The sequence below is a fragment of the Phoca vitulina genome, unplaced genomic scaffold (genome assembly GCF_004348235.1).
Source record: "Phoca vitulina isolate PV1807 unplaced genomic scaffold, GSC_HSeal_1.0 scaffold33, whole genome shotgun sequence".
Classification (NCBI taxonomy): Eukaryota; Metazoa; Chordata; class Mammalia; order Carnivora; family Phocidae; genus Phoca; species Phoca vitulina.
The window spans coordinates 3702933-3720997 of record NW_022589736.1 but is presented as its reverse complement, the minus strand read 5'-3'; the positions used below and the strand labels follow the sequence as shown (position 1 = coordinate 3720997).

General features: G+C 42.5%; 1 protein-coding gene across 3 annotated transcripts in view; it reads right to left on the bottom strand.

Moving 5' to 3' along the window:
• The window catches only part of WDR37 (WD repeat domain 37), a 54253-nt gene extending 37770 nt beyond the window's left edge, over nucleotides 1–16483 (bottom strand). For 2 of the 3 annotated variants that reach the window (XM_032425559.1, XM_032425562.1), the window contains exons 1-3: nucleotides 15355–16483; nucleotides 3711–3888; nucleotides 704–800 (exon numbers count right to left, since the gene is read on the bottom strand). In XM_032425559.1, coding sequence (XP_032281450.1) covers nucleotides 704–800; nucleotides 3711–3848 — 235 coding nt within the window. In that variant the 5' untranslated portion in view covers nucleotides 3849–3888; nucleotides 15355–16483. Of the gene's footprint in view, nucleotides 1–703; nucleotides 801–3710; nucleotides 3889–14823; nucleotides 15335–15354 lie in introns of those variants that run through there. The other variant, XM_032425561.1, reaches the window with a different exon arrangement.
• Between the last annotated feature and the right edge of the window lie 1582 nt (nucleotides 16484–18065).

Here is an 18065-nt window from a genome sequence, read left to right as displayed (position 1 = left end):
ACATTTTAGGAATTCTCAAAATATAGTATATTTTAAAGAGAAACACGAATCAACATTTTCTCAATTTACAATATACTTTATGTAGGAATGGTTGTAAGATGTATTTATTTTTCATAAAATCACAATTTGAATGGGAGAGTGTAGTCAGCAGAGTACTATCCATCCCAAAAGTAAGCTGTGAACATGTGGCCTCCATGGCAAAAGGGCCCTTGCAGATGTGACTAAGGTGAGGGATCTTCAATGGGGAGGTCACCCTGCATGACCTGATGACCCTTCCTTCCCTCACGTCCTTAGGAATGACTCAGGGATGCACCAGGAGGACTCTACCCGCTGCTGACGGCTTTGGAGGTGGGAGTGGAAGGGCTTCAAGGTGAAGAGCGAGGCAAGCTCTAGATACCAGGAATGCCAACAGGAAGATGAGGACCTCCATCCTCACAATGCAGAGAACTGAAATCTGCCACAATGCAAACAAGCAGAAGACAGACTCCTACCCCCTCACACCTCCAGAGGAGCACAGCCCTGCCGACACCTTGATTTGAGTCTGGTGACATAGCCACACAGACTTCTGACTAGGGAGTTATAAGATAACAAATTCATGTTATTCTAAATCACTACACGTGATACAGAAGTACAGAAAACAGATACAGTGGTGAATGTCTACCCAAAACTTTTATAGAAGTTTATGAAGACAGGACATACTCACATTCTAAGTTTTCAATATAAAGGTTTTCAAACTCTCTCTCTATTTGACCAAACAGTTCCAGAAGTGTACTGCGAACCGAGGAAGGCAGCTTAGAATCCTGGAAAAAGGAAGATTCTGTTTAAAATGAAAAAGAAACTTTTCCAAAGTTAATTATCACATCTTAAATTCTTATTTCTTATACATAAAATGCTTAAAGAACTTAATTTCACATCTATACAGACTACAAACGTAATAACTACAATCCAATGATATAAATGGTCACCCAGCATAATACAGGATTCAAAACCAAGCATTTCTTCAAAATAACATCATTTTTCTTTAACAAGGGAGGGAATAAGCCTACCTTATTCAAAAACTTCCAAATCTGTAGAGAAGGAAGACAGTTCCCATAAATGAAGTTTTATTATACAGTCTCTAAGTTCTACCGTACGATATTATAAGTTAATTTGAATAAGCTATATACTAATAGAGGTGCTTTCATAGAGTTCTCCCATCTATTGTGCTTCAAGCACAATACTGGATATTTCTTATAACTATACTTAATACCTACAAGACTATGAGGAGGGAAACACAAGAAATCTGACTTGTAGGAGCAAAATATGTCAGCTAAACAAAAACCTTACTGCATTAAGTGCCCAGGAGCACCACGCTCTTCATGCCTGCCTCCCCACGTGTTCTGCACACCTGCAGCCCTGTCCACACCTCATGGGAAGCCCATGAGCAGAAGCAACACCTCTGCTGAATTTTTATGTACAAAGGTGTGGGTGGTGTCCTCAGCACCACCTGTGCTCACCAGCACATACGTCCTGGCCACTGCTGGTAATGAGGAAACTGCAGAGTCCACACTACACTCTCATCTCCAGAGGGCACGGCCTATGGCCTACTTTGTGTACCTCCCACACTTAGAGTATTTTCAAAGAGAATTCTTCATGGAGATTTCTAAAATAAGGTTTCAATATTTAACTGCTGCCCATGTTACTTTCTAAGTGACACTTCAAATTTACATGCAGCACAAACTCTCTAATGTGAGCTGCAAATAAAAATATCCAGTTTATTAAACTTCTCAGATTAAGTTCTTTTTTTTTTTTTTTTTTAAAGGTTTTATTTATTTGACAGAGAGAAACACAGTGAGAGAGGGAACACAAGCAGGGGGAGTGGGAGAGGGAGAAGCAGGCTCCCCATGGAGCAGGGAGCCCGATGCGGGGCTCCATCCCAGGACCCTGGGATCATGACCTGAGCCGAAGGCAGACGCTTAACCATCTGAGCCACCCAGGCGCCCCTTCTCAGATTAAGTTCTTAGGAAGACAAAAATTTTAGGCAAAATGATCTCTAATGACAAACAGCTCAGCAATATCTTTGAAATCACATAATGTTCAAGTAAATTTAACAAGCTAATTAAAACTATATATGAAACCACATGTTCACAACTGAAATCTGGCAGAATGGGTAACACAGCCTCCCTCAACATCCCTCTAAAGTACCAATGAAAAATATGAAAAAAAAAAAAAGAAAACTTGAAATAACAATGAAAAGTCAAATAAACCATCACAATGAACATTTACCACACTATCCACCTTGCCTCGTGGCCTTTGCATATTCTCTTCCCTCTCTGTGCCACGTTCTTCCTGCACCCTCGTCCAGCCAGTCCCCCTCGCACGAAGCACTTGGTGAGAAGCCTTTCTGCGTCCTGTAACTAGGCCAAATCTCCTCTTACTGTAGCCATTCCTACTCACGTACACCCACAGTGTTTTCAGATCCTTATTATTCAGTAAATGAAGTATTACATTTACTTGAGCAATAAATGCAGAATGTCATTGTAACTGGAGACAAAACTGGGATGTCAGCAATAACCTCACTTGACAATCAGGAAGTGAAATGTGCAGTGAAACGAGACCTCTTCCACTACATCAGAGCGCTCCAGGCCAGGCTATGGTGTCGTCCCATTTCATAGACCCTGATGGAGCGGTGCTAAGCTCCCACCACCTCAGAAAACTCAGGACAGAAAAGCTAGTGATTCGGCAAAGCTTCTAAACGCATGTGCACTTTGTCACATCAGCACATCAGGGATGCAGGAGGCCAGTCTGCACTTGGTGCACACACAGACTCAGCAGTACTCTGCAAGCACAGGCCTTGCATCCCCGCGCTGAGCCCTGCACTTCCTAAATGCTGCACTCATGAATCTAAGATGTGTAAAACTACCACCACTGCTCGTTCACACTACCTTCTCGTGGTAGGACACTGCTCCCCAACAAATCACTGTAACCTTGTCTGGAAAGTGAATCCACTGGTAACTGGCCATGTGGATTCTCAGATCCCTCCATGTCCACCTCCACCTACCATGCCACCTGCTTGCAACAAGCACCCCTGCTACTGTCTTCCTGCTGCTGAACCAGACAGAGCACCACACACCAGCCATCCACGAAACGCCTCCTCAACAAGAAGGAACCGTCTAGAGAGCACTGAAGACACGAAGACCAGGACCCTACGAGCAGCGTGGCAGCCAGGCTGTTCAGCCTGCAGGCCTCTGAATGACCTTCAGAATTTCATTACCCTGAAATGCAATTACATACTTGTCCTACATCACAATGGAGGAGGGGCATTCAGAAGGCCAAGCAAAGAACACATTTACCTCAAACGGGAGTTAACTCCAGAAGATGCTAGCAAAGGAGGGTGTGAGATTTTCACTAGAAATGTAAATAAATCTAATAAAAAAAAAAAACGTATACTAGACTGTTTACCTGCACTGTCCAATATGGTAGCCAGTAGCCACATGTAGCTATTCAAATTTAAATGTAAATTAATTAAAATGTTAAAAATTCCTTAGGCACATTAGCCACCCATGTGTCTCCGTGTAGGCGTTACATTTGACAGTTGTTTTAATCGGTTATTAAGGGAAGAGGGGCTAGTTTTGTTTTGTATTGGTAACCCACTCTTTTTCTCTACTTTTAAGACCTCCATATATTTGGCTATTTCTGGAACATTACAAACACAATCAGCACTAACTCACCTGTCCTTCTAACATTTCTCTTGGCAGACCCGTCCTCTCTTGCTCTGAGCTGTTAGTTCTTCGTATAGAAAGGCTGTGAGATTTGCGTTTCTGTTTTGCTTGGCGAGCAGTGGAGCAACTCCCGCTTTCTGTGGGCATTACTTCTAGAAGGTGATGTCCCAGTCGCTCCTGCAATAAGCTAAACAAAAGCAGGAAAAACAAGTACTTAATTTCTGATATGACAAACCAAAATGAAGGAAAAATAGAAGACAATAATTACTTTTTTTTTTTAAACGAGAGAGATGAATTTTTTTTTAAGATTATTTATTTATTTGACAGAGAGACAGCGAGAGAGGTAACACAAGCAGGGGGAGTGGGAGAGGGAGAAACAGGCTTCCTGCGGAGCAGGGAGCCCGACGCGGGGCTCGATCCCAGGACCCTGAGATCATGACCTGAGCCGAAGGTAGTCGCTTAACAAACTGAGCCACCCAGGTGCCCCGACAATAATTACTTTCAATTCCAAACTTCTTCATTCTTCACTATGGCAATATTTACTATTTAATTTAGAAAGTAACAAATTAACCTTTTTTTAGATAAAGACCCCACCCTTTGTCAAACAGGTAACTTTTTATCAAATTTGATTATCAAGTTTTTGAAGGGCTTAAAGAACAAGTCTCCCTTACCCAACTTTCCCCAACCTCAGCCTACTCCCCAGAGAGAACCAATTCTAATCACACATTCTAGACCACATATCCTAGAGCAATGCTGTCCAAGAGAAATGCAATGCAAGCCACACATAACGGCAAATTTTCTAGTAGCCACATTTAAAAAAGTAAAAAGAGATGAAATCACTTTTAATGATTTATTTAGCCCACTGTGTCTAAAATACTATCACTTTAGGCAACATGAAAAACACGATCTGCCAAACTATTCTCCAAAGCAGCTATAACCTCTTACATTCCCATTAGCGATGTAGGAGATTCTATTCTCCACAGCCTCATTTGGTATGTTCACTATGTTTTAATTTCAGGGGCTCTGACAGGTGTGCAGTACTGTGTCACGGTCTTCACACACACTTCCCCAGTGGCTGGTGATACTATACATCTTTCCATGTACTTATCTGCAGTCTAAATACCCTTCTTAGGGAAATGTCTTCTCCCATCTTTTGCCCATCTTCTAATAGGACTTTGGGTTTTTACTGTTGAGATTTGAGAGTACTCCATATATCCTTCATGAGTTACGTGTCAGGTGTGCGGGTTACCAAGCTTCCCCCGGTCTTTTATCCTAACAGGGTTTTTCACAAAGCAAAACTTTTAAATTTTGATGAAATCCCACTGATCGATTATCTTTCTCCAATGGATATTTTAGAGTCACGTCTAAGAACTTTTTATCAATCCTAGCTCCTAAAAATTTTTTCTTCTTAAAATTTTAGTTTTATACATTATATTTAAATTTACGAGCTACTCTGGGTTGATATTTGTATTAAGGCGTAAAGTTTAGATCCAGGGGTATTTTTGTTTTGGGTTTTCTTGTTTCTTTCTTTGCTGAGGATATCCAATTATTCCAGCACCACATGTTGAAAATTATCCATCCTACATTGAGTTGAGAAAGTTTGGCATCTTGGTCAAAAATCAATTGACTATACTTAGGTGAGATTATTTCTTGGTTCTCTATTCTGTTCACCTGATCTATGTATCTCTCTCTCTACAAATAACACAGTATTTAAGTTTTATTTAAGTAATCTCTATACTCAACGTGGGGCTCGAACTCATGACCCCAAGTTCAAGAGCCAGATGGTCTTCCAACTGAGCCAGCCATGCACCCCTGCCAGTAACATGGTCTTGATTACTGTGCTGTCTTGAAATCATTAGTGATTCCCATCACTTAAATCTTTTTCAAAATTGTCTAAGCTATTCTAGTTCCTTTGCCTAGCCATATAAATTTGGAATAATCTTTCCCATACCTACAAAAATAAAAATCTTCATGGAATTTTAACAGGAATTCTGTATAATCTGTTCCTCAATTTGGAGAGAAGTGGCACCTTTATCATGTTGAGCCTTCCAATCTATGAATACAGTATATGTCTCAGTTCATTTAGATCATCTTTTCTTCCCTCAGTTTTGTAGATTTCCACAAAGAAGTCCTACGTATATCTTTTCGAATTTACACTAAAGTCTGTGCTTTTATTTTCTGAGTAATGTTAAATAACATTGTATTTTTATTTCCATTTTGTGTTAATTGCTAGTATCCTACATTGTTGTTGAAGTCTTTTATTAGTTCTAGGAGATTTTTTTATAGATTCTTTGGCATTTTTTATGTAGACTATTATGTCATCTAAAAAAAAAAAGAACAGGGGCACCTGGGTGGCTCAGTCGTTAAGTGTCTGCCTTCGGGTCGGGTCATAATCCCGGGGTCCTGGGATCAGGCCCCACATTGGGCTCCCTGCTCCGTGGGAAGCCTGCTTCTCCCTCTCCCACTCCCCCTGCCTGTGTTCCTGCTCTCACTGTGTCTCTCCCTGTCAAATAAATAAAATCTTTAAAAAATAAATAAATAAATAAATAAAATTTTAAAAAAGAACAGTTTTATTTCTTCCTTTCTGATCTGTAGGCCTTTATTTCCTTTTCTTATTGATCTGGCTAGAAATTCCAGTACTATGCTGTAAACAGTGACAACATCCTTGTTTGATCTCAAGGTAAAAAAACTGTTTCTGACCATTAAGTATGACGCTAGCTATAGGTCAACTGCAGATTTTGTCTACTGAGATGAGAAGGCTCCCCCCTTCCTAAGTCTCACAAATGCGTTGAATTTTGTCATCTGTTTTTTCTGCATCACCTAATGGTGTGGCTTTTCTTTAGCCTGTTAACAGATCAATTACACTGATGATTTTCAAACGCTAATCCAAATTTGCATGTACAAGTAAACCCCACTTGTTCCTAGTGTACAAGTCAATCTCTGTTCTCTCATTTTTTTTTTTTTTCCTGCCTTCCTGTGGGTTACTTGAACATTTTTTAGAATTTCATTTTGAAGATTTTATTTATTTATTTGACAGAGACAGACACAGCGAGAGAGGGAACACAAGCAGGGAGAGTGGGAGAGGGAGAAGCAGGCTTCCCGCTGAGCAGGAAGCCTGATGCGGGACTCAATCCCAGGACCCTGGGATCATGATAGAATTTCATTTTGATTTACGGTATAGTTTCTGAGTTTACCTTTTTTGTATAACTTTCTTTAGTGATTGTTCTAGGTATTAAATTCTCACAACTATCACAGTCTGATTATCAACATTTTACCAGTTCACGGTAATGTGTAGAAACCTGACCTTCTTATCTCCTTACACTCTCCCACTTGTAACAGTCAAGTGAAATACTTCCTCTATATACACTGAGAACATCAAGCGCTATGCTTCAACCTTCAAACATGAGTATCTAGTGAATTTACCAGTATGTTTCCTCTTTCCATTGTTTGTACTTCCTTCCTGGTGTTCCCAGATTGCTTTATGTCATTTCCATTCCGTTGAAAGAAATTTCTCTACCTATTATCTTAGGACAGGTCTGCTGGTGACCGATCACGTGAAGGTTTTCACTTGATACAGAATTGAGTTGACAGTTCTTTTCCTTCAGCACTTGAAAAATATGCCACTTCCTTATGGCCTCTATGGTCGCTGATGAAAAATTCACTGTCAAATTGTTTTTCCTCTAATGGTAAAGTGACATTTCTCTCTCACTGCTTTTTTGTCTTTAGTTCTCAGAAGTTTGACTACAATGTGTCTTAGCATGGATTTCTTTGAGTTTATCTTCTCTGGGTTTCATTAAGCTTCTTGATTCTGTAGGTTTATGGCTTGCCAGATTTAGGAAATACTCAGCCAGTATTTCTCCAAATACATTTTCAGCCCCACTGTCTTTCTCCTCTTTCTGGGATTATAACAAGAACAAACAGGTCTTTTGTCAAAGTTCCACAGGTCCCTGATATTACGTTCACTTTCTTCCAGGCTAGTTTCTCTCTGTTGTTCAAGGTGGGTAATTTCTATTCAGTCTTTCCTCTACCCTCTCCATTCTGCTGTTCAGCCATCCACTGGGTTTTTCGTTTGAATTATACTTTTCAGTTCTAAATTTCCATTTGTTTCTTTATATCCCGTGTTTTCTTCCTGAGATTTTGTTTTTTCATTTGTTTCAAACATCACTAATTGCTCCCTGACACATATTCACTTTGGCTGCCTTAAAATCCCTGTCAAATCATTAACATCTGCAACATCTCTGTGTTGCTGTCAGTTGTCTTTTCTCATTCAAACTGAGATTTTCCCAGTTCTTCATATGACATACAATTTTCAACTGAAGCCTCAACATTTTGGGTTTCATGTTACCAGACCCGAGATCTGATTTAAGTCTTCTATTACAGCAGGCCTCTAACGATGATGTCCCAGCAATTTCTTGTTTCTGCCAGGTGGACTGCAAAGGTGGAGATGGAAGTCAGGGTTCTCCGCTCAGCCTCCGCTGACCCTGGGTGGAGATACGCCTCATTGCTGCTGAGTGGGGTGAGAGTTCAACCTCTCCCTTGGCCTCCACTCACACCACCCTGACTGCACCAGAGGTCTTTGTTACTACACCCTACGTGGCCTTATTAGCACCGAGTGGTGGTGAAATTCCTGAATCCCTACTAGGTTTCCTCTAACGCCACCCCAGCAGGAAGAGCACGTTTTCATCACCCAACAAGATGAGAATCCCACCTGCTCACCCAGCCTTCTCTGATACCACCCGGCAGAGAGTGTCACCTCAACACAGCTTTTCAAGGGTAAAAGCCTAGATTCTCCATCCAGCCTTAGACAAGAAGAGTGATGAGGGTAGGTGCTACAGTGTTTTCTAAAAGTATTCTGTCTCCGGGGCTTTTCCTTTCCTGGTCTTTTGACTATAGAGCAGGCTTTTCTTGGGTCCTCTGAGGTGAGCCCTTTGGTTTGCTGGGTTGTTACCTCTTCAGGCCCAAGTCTGGGATATATGAGGCAAAAAAGAAAATCCAGGGAACTCAGCTCTGTGTCATTTCTGAGGTCCCAATATACCAATATCACTATACTTCCTTCTCTCCACCTTTCAGTCTTTTATGTGTTTTATATATACTGCCCAGTGTTTTTAGATATACTCAGTGGAATAGAGAAATACCTCTACTCTATCTTTCCATAAGTACAAAATCAGAGACCTTTTGTATCTCAAATTATATATGTGTAGACCTTGTGTCAGTATGGCAACAAGAAAGTAAATCGTGTTTTACAATACACTAAAAACTTTCAAAGAGGTTAACTAATTCTGTGTTTTTAGGTTTAAAATTCTGAAATTTGTGAATTTATTAAAATTATCACCTATTTTCTATAGCATTATGTAAACCACATTCAACTATCCAATCTAAAAAAAAGAGGGAAATAGGAATAAAATAACTATTCCTTTTATCTCTAAAATTCTCATTTGGTTTTCTTTTAATCTTCTATTTCTCTCACTTCTTTGGATATTCTATTTGTCAAAGCAAATCACAAGGGCAACGCAGACTCAAGTGGAGGGCAAACAGACTTAACCTACTGAAAGAAAAAGAATGAGAAAGAACTTGTAGACATCTTTAATCCATCACACATTACTCCATTTACAAATTCTGGCTATACAATGAATAACTTTTTGCTTCCCTAAAAAATGTCAGTGAATGGAACTAGTTTTGCCACTTCAAAGACATAGCGGAGTAAAATAGATATAAATAATCCAGTTAAGTTAAACACCTACTAGGAATAAAATCCAACGAAGAGCACAACAGTTAATTAGTTTTAGAGCCATGCAACCCCCACCCCCAACTCTTCAAAGCATTGGCACGGCTTCACCATGAAGCCTCGGCTTAAATGTTACCTCCTCAAAACAGCTTCCTTTGGCCACTGCTAGTCACAGCACTGTATGATCCTCACCACCTCCACACCTAGATCTTATTTGTGGTTTACTCACTTAATGAATGTTTTCCCCACAACACCACCAATGTCCCACCTGGGACATTATTTGGGCTCACTACTGTACTTGGGCCGACCATGTGGCCTGACATAAATACATCCCAAAATATCTGACGAATGTATAAGTGAATGAATGAATGAATGAACACATCTATCACCAACTAGCTGTGCAACCTTGGTCAAGTTACTTAACCACGTTCTTAAGGCTTAATTTTGTCATCTTTAAAAGCACGGACAGCAACAGCACTTCTTTCTTTCTTTAAGTCATGCACCAAATATTCTTCAGCTCATAAACGCATTAGGTACTAGGAATACAGCAGTGAACTAAACAGACTTGGTCCCTACTTTCATGATTTAGAGTTGTGAGACAGACCTTAAAGGTAATCTCAGAATTGATTACAGAAATTATAAGTTGTGGTGACTGCTCTGAAAGATATACAAATATTATGAGAAGACACAAGCTAAAGAGCAAGATTTTTCCAAGAAACTGACATTTAAATTGAGACAGAAGAATTAGTGTTAACCATGTGGAAAGAAAGAGGGGGAGTGGGTATTCCAAGAACAGGAACAGCATGTGCAAATACCCTGAGCTGGGAATGAAACTAATTAGCCAGAAATACTAAAAAAGAGATAATGTGGCTAAAGCATAGCAAACAATGGAGAGAATAGTACAAGTGGGAGAGGGAGGCTTAGAGTCTTTTAAGTTTAGATTTTATCCTAAAACAAAAACGAAGCCATGTTGTAAATAAGTGACACTAGATTTGCATGAAAAATCACTCTTCCTGCTGTGTAGAAAACACATGGAAAAATCAGATGACTAGGAATGGGGAAGCCAGTTAGGAAGTTACTAAAGCAGTATAGGCAATTAATGATGACCCTTAAGATTAGAGGGGTACATGAATGGATTTGGGGTGGGGAGGACAGGTGGGGCAGAAGAGAGGTGTCAAGAACAGCCCTCATTTCTGAGGTAAGAAGTAGGTGAAAAAGAGATCAGATTATTGAGGTATTGAGATATTGAGGCAGCAGATTTGCAGAACAAATCAAGAATTAAATATTGAAGGTATTATGTTTGCAATGCCTCTGAATATCTAAAACACAGAAGAGGCAGGAAGTACACAAGTCTAGAGATGAAAAGAGAACTGGGCTAAATTTATAAATCTGGGAGAGGCCTACACTGAAAGTGAAGATAGGCATTTTGACCCCATCATACCTCCAGATTCTATGACTTACCAAATGCTACTCTTAATAAGATTAAAAAAAAAAAAAAAAAAGCTTACAATAAGCATTATGTAATTATAAGCAACATGTAATAAAACTGGCACTCCCTCAAATGACATAGGAAAAATTATTTTTTTAAAGTAGAATCATTTTAAATAACTGATTCAATCTTAAATCATGTTTCATTTTCACAGTAGATGGAAAATTATTATTTTTAAAGATTTTATTTATTTATCTGACAGAGAGAGAGAGCACAAGCAGGGAGAGATGCGGGGCTCTCGAGGCTCGATCCCAGGACCCTGGGATCATGACCCGAGCCAAAGGCAGATGCCTAACCAACAGATGCCTTAACCACCCCGGTGCCCCAATGGAAAAATTACTTTTGACTGGAAAATTAAAGAACAAATTTTTTTATGAAATTTAGGTCTGAAAATTTTGAACTAGAGAAATTAGAGATGGCTGAAATAAAGACATAATGCAAAACAATGGCAGAATCTATAATTGGCAGAATTTTATATACACAAAGATTACATCAGTATTAAATTTGACAAATTTGAATATAACAAAACTAAATTGTTAAACAATTCATATTATCCCACTTAAAAGAGTATTTCAGTAATTTTTTTTAATGGAAACATTTAGAACTATTTAATTGTGCCACATAAAAAATTGGCCAAAACACCAAACTGACTTAATGGAACCTTACCCAGAAATTATATTCTTCATAAAAAGAAAGAGGTAGACATAATTCTGTTTCAGTGATTACACATATTAAATTAGTAAGTTCATAAAGCATCTCAGTTGTCAAAATCATTAACACTATTTAACAGTTACCTTGCAGTTTATAAGTCACATTTTGTAAAGGAGGAAAATATCAAAACCCTGTGAAAAAGATCCTAATGGAGCCATAAAGAGGAGACTTTATCTGCAGACATTTCAATCAAGTAAATAACAGAGTAAAGGTCTTTTTTTTTGTCTCTGAAGACCTGCATCAGTGGGAATACTCTGCTAAGTATCAGCAGGAAGGTTAGCACATTCTGAAGATTCACAAGTTGGTTATATAAAGTGCAAGAAGGGCAACACCAACCTTCCTTTCACCTCAAAGTCGTAGGCTTTTCGGGTTATTATTCTTTTTCAGTTTTTAAGTAATCTCTACACCCCACATGGGGCTCAAACTCACAACCCCAAGATCAAGAGTCTCACACTCTACCAACTGAGCCAGCCAGGCGCCCCTCAAAGTTGTAGATTTTGAATCAATGATTTTCTGTCTTACATTTCATACCACTGGCTTTCCAGACACTATACCTTCAGTAAGAAATAAGCAGTCTTCTACACAACTAACTTTAAAAATCGTCACCCTCTGGGGGTGCCTGGCTGGCTCAAGCTGGAAGAGTGTGTGACTCGATCTCAGGGTCAAGCCCTATGTTGGGGTGTAGAGATTACTTAAATAAATAAAATTTTAATAAACAAATCTTCACCCTCTGCCTTGCACTGAGGCTTGAACCTCCCTCCTCCACATGAACCCCATATAGTGTTGTTCTGGCCTTTGCTTGTTTTTGTCATTCCACCACACAGTCCATACACTGGTAAGCTTTTCACATTGATCCATTTCCAACCAAATACGTACACTTCACACAATTACAAATTATAAATCTGGAACAAGAACCTGGCATCAAATGGAGATCTTTCATCCTGTGTGATTTTATCCCTTAGGACCTTTCTAAGCTCTGTGAAGTGCCATCTCAACGATGGGCTCGTAATGCCTGTGCCAAGCACTGTGTTATTAACACTTGAAGACGACCCGGCGAATTCAAGTTCTGCCTCTTCCACTCAGGTCTTCAGCCATATTCACCATTCTTCAGAAACTGTGGAGTGGTAGGTTCCTCTAGTTTTTTGTTATAACCTATTTCCAATTTCTTCTTTTTTTTCTTTTGTTAATCTTTCCAACAGAATTTTCTTCCTGAACCTTTTTTAAAATTTTACTCTTGTCCTCTTCATTTACATCCTCTCCCTCCTCCAGCAGTCTACCCGGGCGGGTGCCAACACTACTTCCTTTCACACCAGACCCTCCGGAGAGAACAAACCCCTTCACCTCAGCATGGATCAGTATTAGTACAAATCCTATATAAATGTTTGAAAAGTTTAGGGTGTTTTCAGGTTGAGATCATAGAGAGAAGCAAAGAAATTGGAGGTGTTTGCAAAAGGAATACTGAACTGATATAGCATGGACTCTAAGCTAGACAAAGAGGGAAGCGCAGTTAGAAAGTACTGCAAAGACACCGGTAATGGATGCGCAGGTCCCCCTGAGACGGAAGAACTGCTACAAAGGTGTGGTGTGAGGCTCAGTAAGAACAGCCACTATTGTTCCAACAACCCTGTGAGGCACAGTTCCCAAATGTTCAACAGGCCAAACACTTTAGTAAACTGGTCATAGAACTGTAAGGGGAGGGGCGCCTGGGTGGCTCAGCGGGTTATGCAGCTACTTTCGGCTCAGGTCAAGATCCCAGGGTCCTGCTCAGCAAGGAGCCTGCTTCTCCCTCTGCCTCTGCCTCTCTCTCTCTCTCCCCCCGTCTCTCATGAATAAATAAATAAAATCTTTAAAAAAAAAATTTTTTTTTTAATTTATTCATTCATGAGAGACAGAGAGAGAGAAGCAGAGGGAGAAGCAGGCTCCCAAGGAGCAGGGAGCCCGACGCGGGGCTCGATCCAAGGACCCCGGGATCATGACCCGAGCCGAAGGCAGACGCTTAACCATCTGAGCCACCCAGGCGCCCCCGGTGGGACTTTTAAACATTTTCTTTTAGCAAAAAAAGAACACTTAAGTGCTTAATTTCATGAACGTTAATCATATGCAAAAGAATGATTAAACAATGTAATGTGTGTGGCATTTAACAGTATCAAATGTGATTTTCCACAAGCCGTTCAGTACAGCTCTCCCTAACACGTTATTGTTACAGCGCTGTGCTGCGAATTCCTGGGGGGCTGGAACAGCAAACTCAACTGCTCCGCAGCATCTATGGAGAGAGGCACCTGCAGAAATGTGCCATCAGTCTTAACCTGCGGACAGTGTTTTGTCACTCATCCACACAGTGAACTGGGGGACACCACTAATCGGAAGATGACCACCAAGATTTTCAAGTGCAAGTGCAAAAAGCAAGTGAACAGCCTACCAGAGCCACCCAAAGGAAGGTGCCAAGAGGCTGAAACAAGAGGAAGGAAGCGCTCTCACTAAAGCTCTCCCGTGTCCAGGACTTCGCAAGAACGCGTGGCACACACATCATAACACGACCTTCTCCATATCAAGACGCGGCTCGGAAAGGTCGCGCGCAGCTGCTGTGCAGTGCGGCCGGGGTCCGCTGCTCTCCCCGCTGGTTGGGCCCAGCGCAAGGAGGACTCAGCGCCCGCACGACTAACCCCTAGGCCAGGCCGCGCCAGCCCTGCGGAGCCCAAGCCCGCGCGCGGAGCGTGCAGAGCGGGGCGGCCGGGCGCGGAGAAGACACTCCGGAGGCACGAGACCACCTCGGAGGCACACAATTCCGGGGACACTTCTAAGGTCACACCTTAGAGGCCACCATCCTGGATTTACGGGGCGCTCGCTGGAACGGAAATAGATGAAACTTTCCGAGTCGCCGCACTCTCCCACGACAGGCTCAGCTTCAGCTGACCGGGCTGGGTACGGGAGCCTGCTGCTGCGAGACGGGGCTACCGGACCTTTCAGCTCCTGCCCACCACGTAACCTGAGGCTCTGAGCGAGGCGCCGTCCCCCCGCCCCGGACCGACCCCAGCCCTCCATCGACAGCAAGGACCAGGGCACGCGGGGTCGGGGGTGGAGGGCGGGCGCGAGGCAGCCATAGGCCCCGCGGGCACGCCCCCAGTCCCGCTCGGAAGCCATGGCCCCGTGCACCCCGGGTACCCCTCGGGGGTGGAAGATGACTGCCCGGCACTCACCTGTCCTGCCGCCGCCGTGCCCGCCGACCCCCAATGCCAACCGGGCCCTGCGCTGCAGCCTGCCCGTTCCCAACCACGCGGCGCCGCGACAGACCGGGAGACGCAGGACACCGAATCTCCGCCCTGACGCGGCCCAACGACCCGGCAGCCCGACGCCCTGCACTTCCGGCGCCGCCGGAAGCTCCGGCCTCGCCTCGCGCCCAGGCCGCCGGAAGTCCCGCGACGACCTCCGCCCCGGGCCGGAAGTCCCTTCCGCGGCCTCCGTCTCAGCCGCGACCGCCGGAAGTCCAACCCCCGCCCTGCGCTCGCGCCGGAAGTCCCGCGCCCGCCCGCGCTGGCCGTACCCCGGCGCGCGGGGAGCCCGGGGCAGTGGGGGCGCGGTGGCGCTTCTGTGCGTCCGTGACTGCCCGCCCCTGCCCCACCGGCTAGGTGCTCGCCCGAAGGTGCGCCCGGAAGAGCCGAGCCGTGGACTGGGAGGAGCGGGGCGCCGGCACTCGCAGGGAGCCCGCGGGCGCGGCCCCCGGTACTCACTGCGGCGGGCTCCCGCGGGGGTCCTCGACCCCCACAGGTTCGCGTCCATCGGCTCGGGTCGGGGGGATCGCTGACGGGCGTCCAGCCCTGTGTGCTCCCCGCGGCCGCAGGGCTGCCGGCCGCGACTCTTCCCCGCGGAGCTGTGACGGAGGCTGCCGGTCCGCACGGGCTCCCGGTGGAGGTAGAACTATTAATATTTCAGCTTATCTGCAGAGGATGACTCATCCACTTTCCTTTCTGAAATATTTGTTCGCCATTGGCTAAAAAGAAAAAACAAAATCAGCTGCTCACTGCAAAAGGTGGGACTTTCTCGTCTTTGATCTAGGTTGGAAAAGGGACATAATGGACTGGAGACCTTACATGAGCGACCACCCTCCGCTTTACAAACAACTCTGCCTAGGCGTTTAAAGCTGACCTACAGTAAATGAAAAGCAAGAATACATTTTCCTGATATGTGGGTCAACATTCTCACTCCTTCCTTTAAAAACGAAAGCTCGCCATTCAAATTCAAGAAGCCCTCATAAGATGATTGAACAAGAAACAAATTTAACATTTTGGGATCCAAATAACCACAAACTAGAATAAATCCTGAAGTTATTTACACATTTAGTAAAAGCTCAGCTTAGCACTAAGAAACCCTTCTGTAAGGGTTTCAGACTTTTGGAGATTGTGGCAAACATTTCACCAGGAGGAGAGTTTTCCTCTACCCTTCAAGGTTCTTCTGGCTGGTGGAAGAGTTATAGTGAAGACATGAGACAGATTAGCAGGAGAATATCAAATTTAATTATAATTATGCATGTATGAGAATCCACATAAACATGAGAGATTCCAAAGACAGTCAAAATAAGGTTCATAGGTCACCCTGAACCTAGGAGAAGGGGGTCTGGGACTTAGAAGAGCAACTCATAGGAGAGTGGAACATAAATGTTTGCTAAGTGGCTCAGTAGCACTGGGACACAGAGAGGACTTTGATGAAACAGTCGCCCAGGAGCAATGGGACACAGGACATTGATAAAACAGACGTAGCTAGTTCCCTCCCTGTTCACTGGGGGCTTGATGGCTTCCCAATGCTTAAAGACTTTTTCTTTTTTTTTCTTTTTTTTTTTTTAGATTTATTTATTTATTTCACAGAGGGAGAGCGTGTGCGCTCACAAGTAGGGGGAGAAGCAGGCTCCCAGCAGGCTCCGAGGGAGCCCAATATGGGACTCAATCCCAGGACGCTGGGATCATGACCTGAGCCGAAGGCAGATGCTTAACCAACTGAGTCACCCAGGTGCCCCAGGACTTTTCTGATTAAATTAGTGGTGATGTTAACAAAGGTGATTGGTACTGAATAATGAAATGTGTCAACATTTGCAAGATCTGCTTAATTAGTGAAGTAATATTTTCCAAGTGACCCAATATTACAAAATCATGCATGAGAAAATATGCATTCAAACTTTCAGTCCAAAGCAATGAATGTTAATTTAACAGTATAAAATGTTCATTGATGTGGTTTTGATGTAGGAAAGACATTAGGGTTTGAAGCCCACAGCCAAGAAAGAGTTCTTAAGATATCTTTGGTGCAAAAAAGTGGTTTTATTAAAGCACAGGGATGGGACCCATGGGCAGAAAGAGCTGCACCTGGGTCATGAGGAGTGGCCCATGATACACTTTCAAGTTGGGAGGGGGTTGGGGATAGCATGTCTCTAAGGAATTTTGGAAGCAAGGTTTCCAGGACGTTGAGGAGGCTAGCTATTGTTGGAGAAAAGGTTATTTATTACTGTCTAGTAAAACCTGAGTCATGAGACCCTTCAGATGTATATCAGTGGGCCATATGCTTGGGGGGGGGTAGGGGGAAGGTGATTACCAACATGTATTTTGGGGGGTTTAGGGTTAAAGGAAATTTCTAAAGGAATTTTTATGTGTTAAAAGTAGACTCACAGGATCCTGGGGGTTGGGCGAAGGTTGCCTTTTGCCCTTAGCAAAGTATTAACATCAAGGCAGTTGAGTCCCTAGAGGAGTATCACTCTGCCTGTTTCAAGGACTTGTTAATGGGCTGTAGATAGTAATTTAATAATTTCTCTTTTGCCTTTGTTTCCCACATCAGTTTCAGATTCCATATAGCAAATATCCTTTAAAAACCACTACCTGTGGTTATTATCAAAAAAGAATAACCATGATAATCTGAAAAGGCTAATAAAATACTTGCCAATTTTCCAGCCTATTTGTGTGAAGCAAGATTTTCTTCATAGACTTAAGCCAATACAATGTGTAACAGCTATCTTCTCTTGTCAGACATGAGATATTTGCAAAATGTAAACAAAATCTCCCACAAACCTCTTCTGATTTGTTTGCAAAACAATTATTTATTAAAATTATGTTAGTATGTAGTGTATTTATCATTTTTAAGTGAATTAACAAATAATATATCAGTCTTAATATTTTTAATATAGTAAATAAGCATAGATACAAACAACAGTAAGAAAAAGCTCTTTAAGTTCTCAGTAAATTCTAAGACGGTAAAGGTGTCCTGAGACCAAAAAGTTTGAGGACCCCTGCATGTCACTTCGCTTAGCAGTAATAATTCAGTATTTTAAATTTCACAGGCACAAGAGGAAGGAACTTGAGCTATGTAGACATTTTATAATTATTTAAAAATTGAGAAATAATTTCATATGTAATCTGAATTAAGATGCTCTTAATATATAACCACACTTTATGCAATGTAT